The 16,363-nt window shown below is 47.0% G+C and overlaps 1 protein-coding gene across 2 annotated transcripts in view; it reads right to left on the bottom strand.

Moving 5' to 3' along the window:
- Positions 1-16,363, bottom strand: part of Etv5 (ETS variant transcription factor 5) — a 63,215-nt gene that overhangs the window by 3,259 nt on the left and 43,593 nt on the right. For both annotated transcript variants that reach the window (XM_038345264.1, XM_038345265.1), the window contains 3 exons: positions 9,507-9,575; positions 9,224-9,393; positions 3,113-3,214 (listed from right to left, as the gene is read on the bottom strand). In XM_038345264.1, coding sequence (XP_038201192.1) covers positions 3,113-3,214; positions 9,224-9,393; positions 9,507-9,575 — 341 coding nt within the window. The remainder of the gene's footprint in view (positions 1-3,112; positions 3,215-9,223; positions 9,394-9,506; positions 9,576-16,363) is intronic.

Below are 16,363 nucleotides of genomic sequence, written 5' to 3'. Positions count from 1 at the left end.
ACATCTGCACTCGATGACAGTACAACCCAAAGGTCTTGGTGATTCCAGGACCTTGTCATGCTGCTAGCCCAGGCTCCATTGGTTCTTCAGTAACAGTGAGGAAAGGAACAGGCAAAGCTATCAGGCACTATAGGACCGCAGCTACGATTCCTGATTACGAAAGCACACCAATACTAAAACACCCCGATGGCTAGGTTAGCCCAGATCTGTCATTCTGCTGAGATCTCACATCTCAGTGTAGCAGAAGTCCGGACCCTGTTCCCCAGCCTTGGGCTTAACTCTGCTGCAGGTGCAGCCACAGAGGCAGAAGGACAACCAGACATCCCGGAGCCCTTACAGCTGATCCTCAGCGGCACTTCTTCCAGTCACCAGTGCACATCCGTGTCAACATTCCCTGGCACTGATACTAGGAATCAGGGAGCCATGCTTATCAGCACAGAGAACACAAGCACCAAAGCAAGCCCCAGGGGCAGCAGATGGATACAATTAATCATCCTGATTATTCATTTGTTTGTTCATTCATTCACTTATGTGGGAATTTTTTTTTTATTTTTAAGGCGGAGTCTTCACGACATAGCCAAAGCTAAACTGAAACTCACTATGTAGCTCAGGTTAGCCTTGAATTTAAAATCCTCCTGCCTGAGCACTGGGACAAGTCTGTACTACCAAGGCTCTCTCTATAGCCTGTTCTTGGGTGGATGGCACCACCATAATCCAAGAGCAGCATGGCTCCCATCACCGGTGTCATCGCTAAGTCTCCACTCGATTCCACTTAGAAGGGCATGAACCACCTTTGACACTTGACAGGCCACCTTACCTTAAACCACCTCATTTAGCCACGGTTATAATAAAGCGAGGGGAACACATTATTATCACGTAGAGACTTTCAGGTCTATTATCCTGAGGTTGGACCAGAGCCCTGCATTTTCACTGTAAGGGATAGGAGATGGTAAAACAGGCTACTTCTAAAGGTTATGATATGAACCTGCCAAAGCCACTACTTCTGGGCTTTCCTATACCTAGAAATCAAGAGTCTCTTTTCCTTAGTTCTAAGCTACTGTGCCTAGCATTTACACTCCTTCATATTTGATCTGGAGCTCTTGCAGTGGTTTGGACAGGAAATGCACCTATAATCTCAGGCATCTGCACGCTTGGTCCCTAGTTAGTGGCACTATCCGGGGAGGCTTAGGAGGTGTGCCCTTGTGGGGCAAGTATATGTAACTGGGGAAGGGCTTTGAGGTTTCAAAGCCTTGTGCCACTTCCAGTTTGCTGTCTCAGCTTACTGCTTGTGGTTCAAGAGGTGAGCTCTTGGCTTCCATTCCTGCTGCACTGTCTGCCATTTCCTGCCATCATGGACTCTTTAACCCGCTGGAACCATAAGCCCAAATAAATCCTTCCTTCTATATGCTGCGTTAATCATGTTGATTTTTTTCCCCTCTTCCTAAGACAGGGTTTCTCTGTATAGCCTTGGTTGCCCTGAAGCTGACTCTGCAGACCACGCTGGACTTGAACTCACAGACTTGCCTCTGCCTCTCAGGTGCTGGGATTTGTGTCACCACCACCCAGCTTGGTTATGGTGTTTTAATCAGAGCAACAGAAAAGTAAATGATAAAACATTTTCCTCTGTATTGGAGATATGATCTGATATTAAATGGGTTGGGGGAGATAAAAATCTCCTAAAATTGACTGTAGGACAGTGGCACAGATTAACTGGTAAAATCTGCAAATACTCCAATTTCTTTTTAAAATTAAACTTCAACGCGTTAAATGCTTCTTGTTCTACGCATTTCAGAGAAGGATACACAATCTGTGTCATAAAGGCCGCCCCTGTGTGTAAATGTTAGACTCTGGGGAGACGTACAGCATACATATGCTACTTAAAAAAGGAACAATCAGTCCTACCTTCCACTTATCAATGGTATTTTAAGGTTGTGGTCCCTTAACCCCTATCCTAATGAGGACTCTAGTGGCTTTTCTATACTGTAAAGAAAAACCTCATGCTGAATGACTGTAGCTGCTATTTGACAAATTTTGGGGTCTCTTAAGTTCCAGGCTGTACTGGTTTGAAAGAGAAACAGATGCTGGGTGGGTGGTGGCACACACCTTTAATCCCAGCACTTGGGAGGCAGAGAGAGGAGGATCTCTATGAGTTCGAGGCCAGCCTGATCTACAGAGTGCGTTCCAGAATAGGCTCCAAAGTTACAAAGCAAAAGCGAAACCCTGTCTTGAAAAAACAAAGAAAGGAAAGAAAAAAAGGAGAGAAATATATTGTCTATTTTTCTAACTCCTTGAAAGGGTTTCTTGCTGCGACGACAACAATGTAGATCGCTGTACCCCAAAGGTTTAAACAACTAAGGTTTCCAGCTCTATGGAGTAGAAATCTCAGGTCAATTCCTGCATGTGTTTCATGTGTTCCTTTACATACACAACAGCAGTTGGCCCAAGTGTCTGAGTCTTTTGTAACCAGAAGCAGTTAAGAAAAGTAGAGGAAGTCAATTTCCTCTTGTGTCTTTCACATAAAACTTCTGTCATATACTCAACAACATTAAAAGCATTTAAAATAAAGTGTCCATTTTTAAAACACATATGCATGTGGACCCGAATGCATGCTACGTGTATCACGTATACAGTACCGGTGGAGGCCGGTGGTGTCGGACCTCCCAGACTGGAGTCACAGAAGGCTGTCAGCTGTCTGATGGGGGTGCTGGGATTTGAAGTCAGGTCCCTGGAGAGCAGCAAGAGCTCTCAAATGCTGAGCCACCTCTCCAGTCCTAAAACTACTTTGAATATCCTATTTGTCTCCTTTCTATTTTAAGTTTTTGGAGACAGGATCTTATGTAGCCTGGGCTGGCCTAGAAATTTCACCTGGAGGTGAAACTGGCCTTGAATTTCTGATCCTCCTGCCTCTACCTCCCAAGTGCCGACACTGTAGCTATGTGCCACGCCATCTTATAATTCCTGTCTTTTTGTGTTTTCTAGGTTCTCTTCTACCACAGACTCACTTAGGAGGCTCACGGTTTCTTCTAGCTACTGTAAATGTCCTGATTGCCAAGGCTAGGGACACATTCTCCTTGAAAGTGGCAGAGGGGAGTAAGCATTTGCAATCGCTCACCTTCTGCATGATGCCCTTTTCGTAGTAATAGCGTAGAGAGCGGCTCAGTTTGTCATAATTCATGGCTGGCCGATTCTTCTGGATGCCCCAACGCCGAGCAACCTGAAACAAGAGAGCAAAGATGCAAACACATTCCCAGGGGTGACTGTTCTGTAACTCAACAGTTCCGACTGATGACCGCTTCTCTCACTCGGAAAGTAAAGCGTTTAGTTCTCTCAAGATCAAATATTAAGCAAAGGTGATAATTCGGCCACAGTTCTTGGGAGGTGAGACCTGGGGTAGATGAATCCTAATACTGTAAGACTGTAGAGGACTTGGTTAGCATCCCAGAGGATACCGGCTCTCTGCTATTTCTCCGTTTATGAATTATTGACCAATACTCATGGACCATTAACATATTGCCATTAAGTGCTATGGTTTCTGTAGCAGTCAATAAGGAATAATTAGAACGGTCATTCCTGAAACATTAGGAACATGTTAGTGAGCTGCTAATGGGCCTGCAGAGCAGAAGTTCAATTCTAATAAGATTGGAGAGAGGCTGGGAGATGTTTACTTATTGCAGCTCATGGACTAAAGGGATTCAGGTCATTTCGGCCTCCTGCCATCCCGCCTTCCCTCCCCGCAGACCTGAGGATGGACAGTAAAGCACACAGCACCATTATCTGTTTAATGAAAAATTAACAGGGCTTCTCACGCGGCTCTAAAGTGCATTACAGCAACCCGGTCCACTTGAGGTGCAGGGATGGGGAGATGGAATTGGAGCTTTGGGCAAAGGCGCTACAGCAGGGGAATTTCCTACTGGGCTCTACTCAATTATCAGGGCAGCCAGTTCTGATCTCCACCATCTATAAACTTGCACAGTCCCACTTCGGAGGGCAGCTGTCAAGGCAGATCGACCGTGGAAACGCGAGATGGCTGATGTCTTCATTTCAGTCACCTTTGGAAACTTCAAAAAAGACCACCTAATGACATCCTTTTGATGTTTTTCTAAATTGTGTTATTTGGAGTCGGGATCTCTCTATATTACCCAGGCTGGCCTTGAACCTTCAAACGTCCAACGTCCACTTCCCAGTTGCTTAGATCATAGGCGTGCACCACTAACCCCAACTTGTTCTTTTGAGACAGACACACAATTTGAGGGGCGGGGTGTGACAGAAACTCCTCCTGACTTCAGGATTCTAAAATGACCTCTAGCTAACACCAGAGACAATCTGGGAAGGAAGAACTCATCTGTCCTAATTATACCAGAGCAATCCACCACAAATCTTGGATCTCCCATTGTTCCATTTTTTTTTTTTTGTCAGTTCAAGTCTAATGTAAAAAAAAAAAAAAAAAAAAAAAAAAATGCCCCAGAGGCAAAATTTAGCTAAAAGCAAATCCTGGTTAGCAGCCATTTTTTTTTTTTTTTTTTTTTTTTGAGACAGGATCTTACATAGCTGTGGCTAGCCTGGAACTCACTATGTAGCCCAGGCTGGTCTCAAGTCACAGAGATCCACTTATCTCAGCCTCTGAAGTGCTGGGATTAAAGTTGTGTGTCAATCCACCTGGCAAAGGTAACTATTTCAAATCAATGGAAATACTGGTAAGAAGAGAAATTTGCTAAGTTCATCTCAGTCCCGCAAGGTTCAACAGCAAGTCACACTCTGGAGCTAACCATCAACCTGTCTGCCACAAGCGACAGGGAGTGTCATATCAGCTGGCTTCATCTCTTTCCTCCACTGGGTGGTAGAAAATGATTTTGCCTTGTCTTCCTTCGGCTTGAGTGGTGACCCCTTTGCTGTCAGCGCATGCGACAGCTTCCTGGAGAGAGGCTCTGTGCACGTGCAGATTCCAAGCTGCTCTGGTAGCTATAGCTCCTGACTCACCCTCCAGGCTGGTGCCCTGTGATTCAGTGGCCTCGCCACATTGCTCCCTCTACAGCGATGCGTGATGCAGCTGGAGACATGGTGTCCCGATTTGGTGTCAGGAGGAGCAGGCGAGAGCACACTGTCAGCTTGCTTCTTCCTTCTGCTCCCCAAGTAGTCAGTTATAGAATACACACTTCAGCAGCCGAGGCTAGTGGGGAGTGGGGACCTCACCTATTCCTCTTCTAAGAGTGAGTGGTCACAGAACAGGTGTGGCTCTCACCAGCAGCCCAGCCTCCCACAGTATCACTTCTCTGCCACATGTTCAACAAACAACCCTGCCCCCCCACACAAATATTCCTATTAATGCAGATTCACAGTTAAAATGGCTCCAGATTAAAGCCGAGTCAGTCATAATTGAGAGGGTGCTAAGCTGGATGACTATCAAAAGACATTTGATTAGGGGGCCTGCCAAAACGCAGCTCTACAACCACAATTTCCATGCACAGTGTAATGGATATTATGGATAATTACCCAGAGTGCACTACTCAGCCACACAGCTGCCTACAATTACATCCCCAGCAGCTTCCTCCTCGGCTTCACCCTTTAAGCTCCCCCATGACAAGTCTTACAGCTTCCCCTGGGAGATGGTGGTATCTTCCTGACATGGGCAAGGACAGGGCCGTCACAGTTACACAAGGTGTGGAAGAGGGAAAAAAAAAAAAAATCAAGCTCTGTGCAGGCCAAGACTCAGGGCTCCGAAGATGTCAAAGGGCCCTGCATCAGGGAGCGTGAGCACACCAGGGACCTCGAGGCTGGCAATGAAAAGCAGTTCCTCAAGAAACAAGGCTGGGTAGGGTGGCGGGGTGGCTCAGCGAGTGGAGGCATCTGCTCCCCTGGACTGGATCTCCTGGACCCACGTGGCAGAGAGAGAAAGAGAGAGAGAGAGTTCACTCCTGTGGGCTATCCTCTGATGCAGCACATGCAAGTGCCACCCCCACAATAAAAACACATCGATGCAAACCCAAACAAACCAAAACATCGCAATGAAGACTGCTGCTCAGTCAACAGAGAGGCTCAGGGCTACCATAGGCTTCACCCAGGTGACTTGGAGCCGCTCGGCATTTATGAGCATTCTGGGTTAATATTGGTTCCTTCATTAAAGTAAGAAAGCAGGGGCCCTCTGCCATCTGTCCATCATTTTCCTGACCGCTGGCAGGAGAGCGCAAGATTCAATAACAGCCTTGCTGAGGTTCATAACCAGGTTTACCTGCAGCTGGACAGCCTGTGCTCAGGCCCGAGGCGGTGGCAATAAAGCCATAAAAGCTCCTGTTTGTGAATGAGATGAATCAATAAGGGCTGCCCACACGGACAGGCTGCCTTCCATTTCCGAAAGCCTCGGTGAGTCAGGGTACCAGCCTATCACCAAACCTCGCATTAGCCAGGCCATACTATTAGGAAAGCAAGGAGGAAGGGGTAGCCTATGTGGGGCAGTGGCCCCCCAGCACGGCTGGCGGCTCAGGCTCCATCTCCACACAGCTGAGCCCAATCAGAGGCTGTTTGTAGTACTCCCCATTGACAGCATGTCTGTGAATAAACAGGAGACAGGGAATGCCACAGACATGGTGTGCATACAAGTGTGTACGTGGTGCTATGCTCACAGGGAGGCCCGAGGTCCAAGTTACACGTCTTCCTCAATTGTTCTCTACCTTTTGAAATCAAGCCTCTCTATCCCTGGAACTCATCCAGCTGATGAGGCTGGACAATGAGCTCCAGGGAGCTGCCTGTCTTTACTCTGGGATTAGATGTGTGGTGGTGCTCTGCCCGGATGTCCCAGGAGTGCTGGGGATCCACACTGGAATCGCCACTCTTGGGTGGCAGGTGCTCTGCTGACTGAACCTTTTCCCTAGCCTCAAAAACCCATGTTTTATACTATTTTAAATGAAGACTGCCTTATCTGACCAATGCAGGATGTCCCAAGTTTCTATTCCACGTTTTCTCCTCCTTTTTCTATCTCAGCCTTCAGACCATGTCCTTCTTCCAAACAGAGTGTCAGGTTGTTGCCTTCTGCTGCCAACTCTGCAATCCTTAATGGGATGCTTCCCAAGAGGGCTGTTCCCATTTCTATTGCACCAACTCAGGGGCAGCGGCTGCCTAACCATGCACTATTAAAGAAGTGTATGTCCGCCAGTGAGTGTGTGTATGTGTGTGTATCTTTTCCACCTACAATCTTTAAAACCCTAAACCAAATGAAAAAGAAAATCACTCCCTTTGGCCTGCGATGCACTAATAGCCTGGTTTAATTCCCTATGTTGTGTGTTCAGGAAGGGTTACTCACTGAAGACAAAGCAGTGGGTTCAGTTTTAGGTTTTTCTTTGAAAAGTTCTGGGCAAAAAGACAGTAACAATGTTTCCTTTTTGGAGGTAGCCTCAATGGAGAAAAAGCTTCCATAAAATTGGGCTGACAGGCAAGTCTGTAGAACAGTAGATATTAATCTATGGGTTGTGACCCCTTGGGGGAGGGGTGAATGACCCTCTCAAAGTGGTCGCCTTAGACGATCTGAATACCAGATATTTACATTATGATTCATCAAAGTAGCAAAATTACAGTTATGAAGTAGCGATGAAAATAATTTTATGGTTAGGGGTCACCACAACACAAGGAACTGTACTAAGGGGTCGCAGCATTCGAAAGATTGAGAACCACGGCTATAGAGTATTTTCTTAATTAGTGATTGGCATGGGAGGGTCCATTTCATTGTGGGCAGGGACACCCTGGGGGCTGATGGTCCTGGTTTCTCTAAGAAAGCTGGCTGAGCAGCACTCCTCCATGGCCTCTATCAGCTCCTGCCTCCAGGTTCCTGCCTTGACTTCTTTGGATGATGAACAAGGATGTGGAAGCATTAGCCAAACAACAAACAACAACAAAACCAAATCCACAACAACAAAACCCATTTCCTCCCCAAGTTGCTTTGGTCGTGGCGTTTGATCACAGCAGCACAGCAATAATAACCCTACAACTAACTCAACAACCAGGATCCTACATAACATACTTAAAAGGAAAAAAAAAAAGTTTATATGCTTGGGCTGGGGAGTTGGCTCAGCAGTTCAGAAGACTCTCTGCTCTTGTAAAAGACCCAGGTTTGAGTCCCTGCACCCACACACTGCCTAACCACCACCTGTAACTCCAGGATCCAATGTCCTCTCCTGGTTTCCATAGGTACTGCACACATATGGTACAGCAACATACACCCAGGCACACATGCATACATGCTTATAAAATAAATACTTTAAAACCATTTAGAGACATGTGAAGTATGTAGCGGGGTCAGTGAGGTGGCAACAGGTTAAGGCACCTGCTGTCACCACCAATTCCGGCAACCTGAGTTTGATCCCGGAGCCCCACACACAGGAAGAGAACTGATCCCCCAAGTGGTCCTCTGCCTTTTACACACATGCCACGAATCTAGTGCACGTGTTGCAGACCCACATTAAACAAACTCATGTTAAAAAGGAAAAGAAATATGTAGTAGGATAAATGCATTACACAGTATGTTCAGACAGCCTCGGCTGTAACGGACTAGGGGTGAGAGCAACAGGCTGGAGCAGGCTGTAACACACAGTATGTTCAGACAGCCTCGGCTGCGGGCTGTAACAGCCTAGGTTTGAGTCTGTGCTGCAGAAACAGCATTTCCAAAGCATTACAAGGAAGAACACAGGCTGCTATCATACCTTCGCCCCTCACTTTTTTTCTCCCCAGGAGTGTTAATATATTTTTCATGTTCTACAATAAACCCTGCCTGTTCATTTGGCAACATGCAGAAAACTGACCTACTGACGGGAAGAACGCTGTGCCCACCAGCTGGAGAGAAGACGAGAAGGCAGCGCACACTTAAAACACAAAAGCCTTTCTTTCACTCACATCCAGCATCGGCCGCGGTGGTTTAAACAAGAAACGTGCCCCACTGGTGCCCAGCTGTGGAGCTGTTTGGGGAGATTCCAGAGGCATGGCCTTGCTGAAGGAAGGACGTCCTTGGAGATAGGCTATGCTGTTTCACAGTCCTGAGCTGTTCCTGGTGCTCGCTCTCTTTGCTTCATGTTAATACCTGAGCTGGGAGTGCTCAGCTGCTTTCTCCTTCCACCATGCTCCCCGCTGTCCTGCCTCCCCGCCATGGCGGAGTCTAGCCCTCTGTGAGTGTCGAGTCTAAACAAACTCCACGCTGCTTGATTACGGCAGCAGAAATAAAAAGGAAGATGCCCAGACTCACCTCTTCCGGTTCTATCAGCTTAAATTCCATGCCTCGGCCAGTCCAGGCGATGAAGTGGGCATTGGCTGGGTCATCAAGAAGGGTGACAAGGAACTGCCACAGCTGAAGAGAGCCTCGCCTCTGGTAAGGGGGCCCCTCTCGATACAGGGTGGGCTCCTGCTTGACCTTGCCTGCAGGGGACAGGTTTCCACATGTTATAATGGGGGTTGGAGCTTCTCAGGGACGCGCACAGAAAGCAGTGGTTTCTAGCGGCGCGGCACCGAGTTGTGGATGGGCGTCTTACCTTCCAGTCTCTCGGGCACCACGCAGGTGTCATCGAAGTATAGCCTGGGGTCCTTTTCATACGTGAACCCTGAAAGTTTAAGGAGAGAGACCACACCGCTTAACATCCCGTGCTATATGAAAAACTATGGTGTCAAGGACTAAAGTGGCATTCTTTAACATAACCTAGAAACATTATTATCATCGTGTGTGCACAGTGTGTGTGGGGCATGCAGAGGTCAGAGGGTAACTCTCTGGGGTCAGTTCTCTTCTCCGACCTTTTACAAGGACTCTGGGGACCAAACTCTCTTTCTGGCCCATATCCTTCCCTTTTCAGTTCCTAAGTTTTCCTGTTGTACCTATGCCAAATGGAATTTCCAGAGACTTCCAAAGGACCCAAGCATTCAAGTTCTGATGTCACTGCCCTGGCCTCAGTGACTGCTGCATCAGTTCATGCTATCAGGGCCCAGGATGCAGGAGCTGCTGAGCCATGTAGGTTCCCTTAGACCTTACGAAGTCTGGAGGGGCCAGTGTTGCTATGACTACTCTGTCTACTCTGGTTACCCTGGTTAGCTTTGCTTTATTTGTGTATGGTATTGTTATTTTCCTATCATCTAACAGTAACTCAATCTTCCCGGCAAGCTTGTCCAAGCTATCCAAACACCTCACGGGCTACAGCCAAGTAGAGAAGGAAAAGAAGATGGGTAAAGATGCAGGCCTGCAGGAGACCGAAGAACAGCATAACTTAAAACAAGTGCGGATCGCTGTCCCCAGACATAGCAGAAGAAATCAAAGTCTTCCTTGTGGTAGAGTTGACAAAGAAAGGAAGGCTCAAGAAATGGAAACTGTGCAGTCTGAAGAAAAATATCAAGAATGAAATAGTCAAGGTACAAGTGAAGGGGCCATGGGAAAGGATGGCCACATGTCCTCCACAGGCCTGTGCGCAGTCTGCCTCCCACGCCACAATAAGACGAGTGGTTCACACCCATGACGCTAACAACTTTTGTGCTCTCTGCCTGAAAGGTATTATTAGATTTGGGGTACAGTCCTTCAACTCTAGGTTTGTCTCTGGCTTAGTCCCTGGTCGATTCACCTGGCTCAAGATTTAGTCTGTGTGCCCTAGATGTGCAGAGGGGACAGACGGGAATCTCTGTAACATGAAAACCCCACAGGCCAGGGAGCCCAGATGTAACCCCTTTCCTGTTATCCTTGGTTTCTTCAGATCAGGTGAGGGAACATCTTGGCAGGCCTGGCGCCATCTTAAGACAAACAGTGCAATGTGCAACAGATTGTTTTGATGTTTGTGGCATTCATCTTTCTGTCTTTAGCCTCAGGCATGATTTTTTGATGGTTTAACAGTACCACATAGGGGCTGGAGAAATGGCTCAGTGGTTACAAGCACTGGCTACCACACCAGAGGACCTAGATTTGATTCCCAGCATACTCATGGCAGCTCACAACCATCTGTAGATCTAGTTCTAGGGAAATCCACTGCCCTCTTCTGGCTTCTTCTTGTATGCCACGCACGTGGTACAGCCATATATGTGGGCAAAACACCCACAAGACACTCAAAATTTAAGAAGTATATTTTATTGGCTTCTCCCCCTCCCCCCCGATTGACTTCACTAAAATTTTAGGCCACATACCATGCAGATGTGAGCAGGTACTAAGAACACAGTCATGGACCTTATTCTATTAGTTTATAATGTATATCAGATTAAAGCAGGAAGCAGGTAACAAAAGAACATGAAATAAATGACATAGTATAGCATAGGGATTAAAGAGTGCAGGCTCTAGAACGAGACAGGTTGGCCCCGCTTAGTTGTGTGACTTCGAATAAATCAATTTCACTCTGTTCAAGTTTCCCTGCTGGTACTGTTAGGAGGATTTAATAACTTAGTGAGTTTCCTGCTCTATCTTCACAACAGAGTGTAAGCATAGCTTCTGATCCGCAAGCGTCAAACTAATGACACCTAAAGAGAAACAAATGTAGTGGCAGACTGTGACAAGCACTGTTGAGAGACTGCATGATCCCGTGTCAGGTGTGGAAGGCTGAGCCTTGCACCCCAACGCTCTGAAGGCAGAGGCGGGTGGATCCCTTTGAGTTCCACGCAGCCTAGGCTACAGGATTAGCAATGAGACTGCCCCCAAAAAAACAACCAACCAACCAAGCCACCCTGAAAGACAGCATGGTAACTTTAATCTTGACATCCCCTGGCATGGAGCCAAAAACTCAAGGATAAGGGTCCTATCCTAGGCATTTTAGTGTTGTCACGGCACCTAGTAAGTGTTCAAGCAATATTCGAGGTAGCACAAGAACTCCCGACAGTTTAAGCAAGGAATGTAGTCAGGGTCTCATGTAGCCACATAGCTGTGCATGACCTTAGAACCCCCACCTCACAAGTGCCTAACACCTGGCAAACTGACTTTTATGACAAGCTGGTGTACTTCACGCTATCAGCAAGACAATTCCTCGTGCGTCATGCCTTTGCCCTCAGCTGCCAGGAGGTGATATATTTCCCACCTTCCATATGTGTTTTGCTACCCCGGTGCTGTTTAAATGGTCTCGCTATAAAGCCATTGGCAGTGAACTGCTTTCCGGCTTACACGCCCGTCACACCTGTCACACGTGCCTCTAAGGGAAAGAGAACGCATCGACAACCCCACCAGACACTCAAGTCTTGTTGTTATAAGGAACATCATTTGGGAACATTCTGTGGTTTCTAGTTATTGCCACATGAGGTCCTCTAGCACACCTGGAAGAGGTTTCTGGTCTGAGCAATAAAGTCAGCTGAGCTCGCATCTGCAGTTATTTCGGTTGTGGCCAGAACCATCTAATCACCCAAATAAAGGCGCAGGAAGGAAGAGCCTGCTTCAAGGGCGAAGTGGAAATGAAAGACTCGCAATATCACACAAGATTCCAGGTGAGTACCCGAGGCAGGCTGGCTATCGTAGCAATCAGAGATGCCAATCAGAAGCGCTTGTTTTGATTAACTGTTTCCTAGGCATCTGTGGTCAGGACAGCAAAGGAAGAAGAGACAAACTGGGCCAAGATAATTTAAGAGCAGTTTAAAACACTGGCTTTTTTCAAATTTACTCCCCCCTCCCAATGTGTGCGGTCAGCTGGGCAAAGGAATAGGTTGGAGGGCGGAGGTGGCTTCACAAGATGGTTGTATGTGTAGTAAGCAACCCAAAATCTTACTAAAAATATTTCCCTTGAGAGCATGCTCTCTGCTAAATGTTGTAATTATACAAAATGTGTGCCTCCCTCTCGTCCCTGCTCTCTCCGCATGTGCTCGGTGCAAACATCAACCGCCTTGACAGGAACAGGGAGGGATCTGGAAGCAGCCTGCACAGCTGTGTCTACACAGCCAGTGGGCCAGTAGACAGCCTGCCCGCCCAGGTCTGGACACGAGGCCCTGGTCTTGCTTAGCCTGGGGGAAGCCCCTAGTCAACTGGTCACTTGATTTTGTTAGTTTGGTTTTGTTTTTTGTTTTTTTTTTTTTCCCAGACAGGGTTTCTCTGTGTAGCCCTGGCTGAAATGGACTCACTCTGTAGACCAGGCTAACCTGAACTCACAGAGCTCCGCCTGCCTCTGCCTCCTGAGTGCTGGGGTTAGAGGTGTGCACCACCACAGCCCAGCTTCAACTAGTCACTTGTAAGTAACATCCAATGCTTTCTGAGTATCTAAAATGCCACAGGCGGGTGGTCCAAGTCTCAGGTACATGGGATCTCACCCTGGAATTTGGGGGGTCTTACCACTTAGAATAAAGTCTTACTTCAAAACTTTAAAAGCCCCCTCAGGTGAGCCTAAGATACAGCTGAGGTTGAGTGTGGTTTTCAAAACCGAAAAGAGAGACTTCTGGGCTCCATGTTGGAGCTTTTGATTCAATAGCTACACTAGGTGGTTTTGTACGTCAACTTGACACAAGCTGGAGTCATCAGAGAGGAAGGAGCTTCAGTAGAGGACATCCCTCCATGAGATCAAGTTATAAGGCATCTTCTCAATCAGTGATCCACAGAGAAGGGCCGAGGCCATAGTGGGTGGTGCTATGCCCAGGCTGGAGATCCTTGCTTCCTATACCCAGAGCAAGGTATAGGAAGGAAGCCAGTAAGCATTCCCCTCCACGGCCTCTGCATCACCTCCTGCCTCCAGGATCCTGCCCTGTTTGAGTTCCTTCAGTGATGAACAGCAATGTGGAAGGAAGTGTAAGCCAAATGAAATAAACCCTTTCTTCCCCAACTTGCTTTTTGGCCAGTGTGCTTGGCTACAGCAAGAGGAATCCTAAGACAGGAATTTGTCTATCCAAGCTCTAAGGGAAGCTGGTGCCACCAGTGTGGGGGAGACAAGAGCTCTAATGTATTTATGTGGATGGATGTGTTTGACAGAAATGAAACATACTTCAGGAGATCCACTCTATGGAAAAGTACTTCCCTATCTCCGCGCTTGGAAAGGAGGTCCTGACTCTACCGCTCTGCCAAGAAGAGTAACTTCTAGCCCAGTGTAGACCTCTCGGGCCTTTCAGCTTGGAAATTTTCTCTCGGCCCCACAGGGCTCCTTCCCAACACATGAATGGACTGATCTGCCATTGCCATCCATTCATGCAGGAGCTATGCATTCTGCAAATGGTCCTTGCAGCTCTGACAGCTCAATTATCCTCCTCCCACACTGTGCCCCCCTCCTCCCAGATTCCCATCCAATTACTTCTTCAAACAAGTCCTAAGACTTAAAAGTTGGCAACTACACACTGGAAACAGACAACAAAATGCTGGCCTTCATGAAACCTGGCAGTAGACATCCCAAAAATGTCTTGGCCCTTTAACCCAGAAGAGTCAGGAATTTAGCTTCAAGAAGTAAGCAAGGAAACATGGAAAGATTTAATTAAATGAATGTTCATTTATAATTATTTTGCTGAGGTATCCGTGAATATTTAAAATTTAACAAGAAGGTCATAGCCAAATGCACCCTCACACAGTACGAACTATGCAGCCACCATGGAAGAAGCTGCTGAGGGATACTGGATCTGGGTGATTTCACTGGACAGATGTGGAGTGAGATGAAGGTTGGGTTCTGGGCCCCGAGGGGCTTGTCTCAGAATTTTGGGTCTACCACCTTCCAAGCCATATCATTTAGAGTGAATCTTGTGAACTCTTAAGAGTTTCCACAGTTAACAACATCCATCTTACAGCACTGTTAGACGATCAAACGGCTTGCATGCAAGTAAACCGCTTAGGAAAGGGTTGGGAACAAGGTAAACACGCAGTGAACGAATGACTCCCACTAAAAGACTTGGTAAAAGGAATCTTGGCATGATCTGTGCAGTTCTGTATAGATGTATGCACAGAAAAGCAAGTCCATGACTTCTTTTGGACAGCGAAATCTGAATTTTATATTCTGTATCTTATAGTGTATGTTCTCTAAACCATGTGTAATCCATATTTATTGCTGACAGAAGAATAAGCTATGAAGGTTTGTACTGTGAACAAAAGTAGCAGAAAAGCAAAGGAAGGTTCTCTAGAAACGCTCGGATTCCAGCTCCTTTCTGATCATTTCCTTGAGGCTACGTGCTACACGATATCTATGAATCTTCTAAAAACTCTACATATTACATCAGAGGGCATACTACGTCAGAGGACAATATGCCAGAACTACTTCTTCCACCAAGTGGATCCTGAAGATCAAACTCGTGTCGGGAGGCTTGGCAGCACCTCTGACCGCTGAGCCACCTTTGCTAACCCTTACTCTGTGTTTGCCAAGGATGACCTTGAACTTCTGACCCTCCTGCCTCCACCTTCTGAGTACTAAGATTATAGGTCTGTGCCTCCGAGCCTGGCTAAGTGCTGTGCTCACAGGCTCATACAGAGCTTCTTGATTAGTAGGCAGCCCTCTACCAGCCAGGCTACACCCCCGCCCAGCATCTAGACTGCTTTGTGTTACTGTTAGTCCAATTAGCTTGGTGTTATGAAAGATAAGGTCACAGATCCAGCTCTGCCCACCGCTCTTGCTCCTAATTAAAAGTATCTCAGACCAGTTAGTCAGTTCTAAAGGGACTGGACCGTGGACTAGAACCTGAACAGACAGCATCCAGCGCTCATCCTTTGTGTATGTGGTTGTCTGAAACCTTACGTCTGGAGGTCAGAGGTCAATGTCAGACATCGTCTGTCACCTTCACCTCATTTTCTGGAGACAAGGCTCCAACTAAAGCCAGAGCTCACTAACTGGCTAGACCAGCTAAACCTTAATGTGCATTTATTCAATAAACATCAAGACATTGATTCATGCTTGTAGGCAAATCACTTCTTTTCTTCCTCCTAGCTGTCCTTAGTTTACCCAATGAGAAAACACCTCTGCTGCGCCGTCATGTTTTGTACAGAGCAGACCCCTGCAGAGTCTTCGCAACTGTCCTATTTATTGCCATTCCTTCCTGAGAACAGCCAGCTCTCTCTCCAGCCCTCTCAAGGCCTGAAGAGCTGTGACTTCCCTTTCAAACATCATCCATTCCATCAGCATTACGATGATGTGCTACCCACCCAAACTAAGGGAAAAGCAGAAACGCACCCTACAATTCTTTCCCAAGATGTACTTGGACCCATGTAAAACCTCCTGACCTGAGACCTAAGGGCCCAGTTTAGGCTGACACAGCTGGAAACATAGAAACCAAGTTCTCCTTTTCTTCGTGTTATCCTAGGAACTCTGCACAGTGAGGGCCACTGCCATTCACAACTACAGGAACTGTGATTCCTATCACTTAGCGCTCAGACGCATGAGCTGCGGAAGGCCTAACCACTGACCTCAAAGCTCAGTTTGGAAACAGAGTAATTCTAAGTTAAGCATATGCATTACCAAAAAAACTATAAGGAGAAAAAAGAAGAGGAGGA

This window comes from Arvicola amphibius, chromosome 10, assembly GCF_903992535.2.
Source record: "Arvicola amphibius chromosome 10, mArvAmp1.2, whole genome shotgun sequence".
Lineage (NCBI taxonomy): Eukaryota > Metazoa > Chordata > Mammalia > Rodentia > Cricetidae > Arvicola > Arvicola amphibius.
The sequence above is the reverse complement of the archived record's forward strand: the minus strand, read 5'-3'. Positions and strand labels throughout refer to the sequence as shown.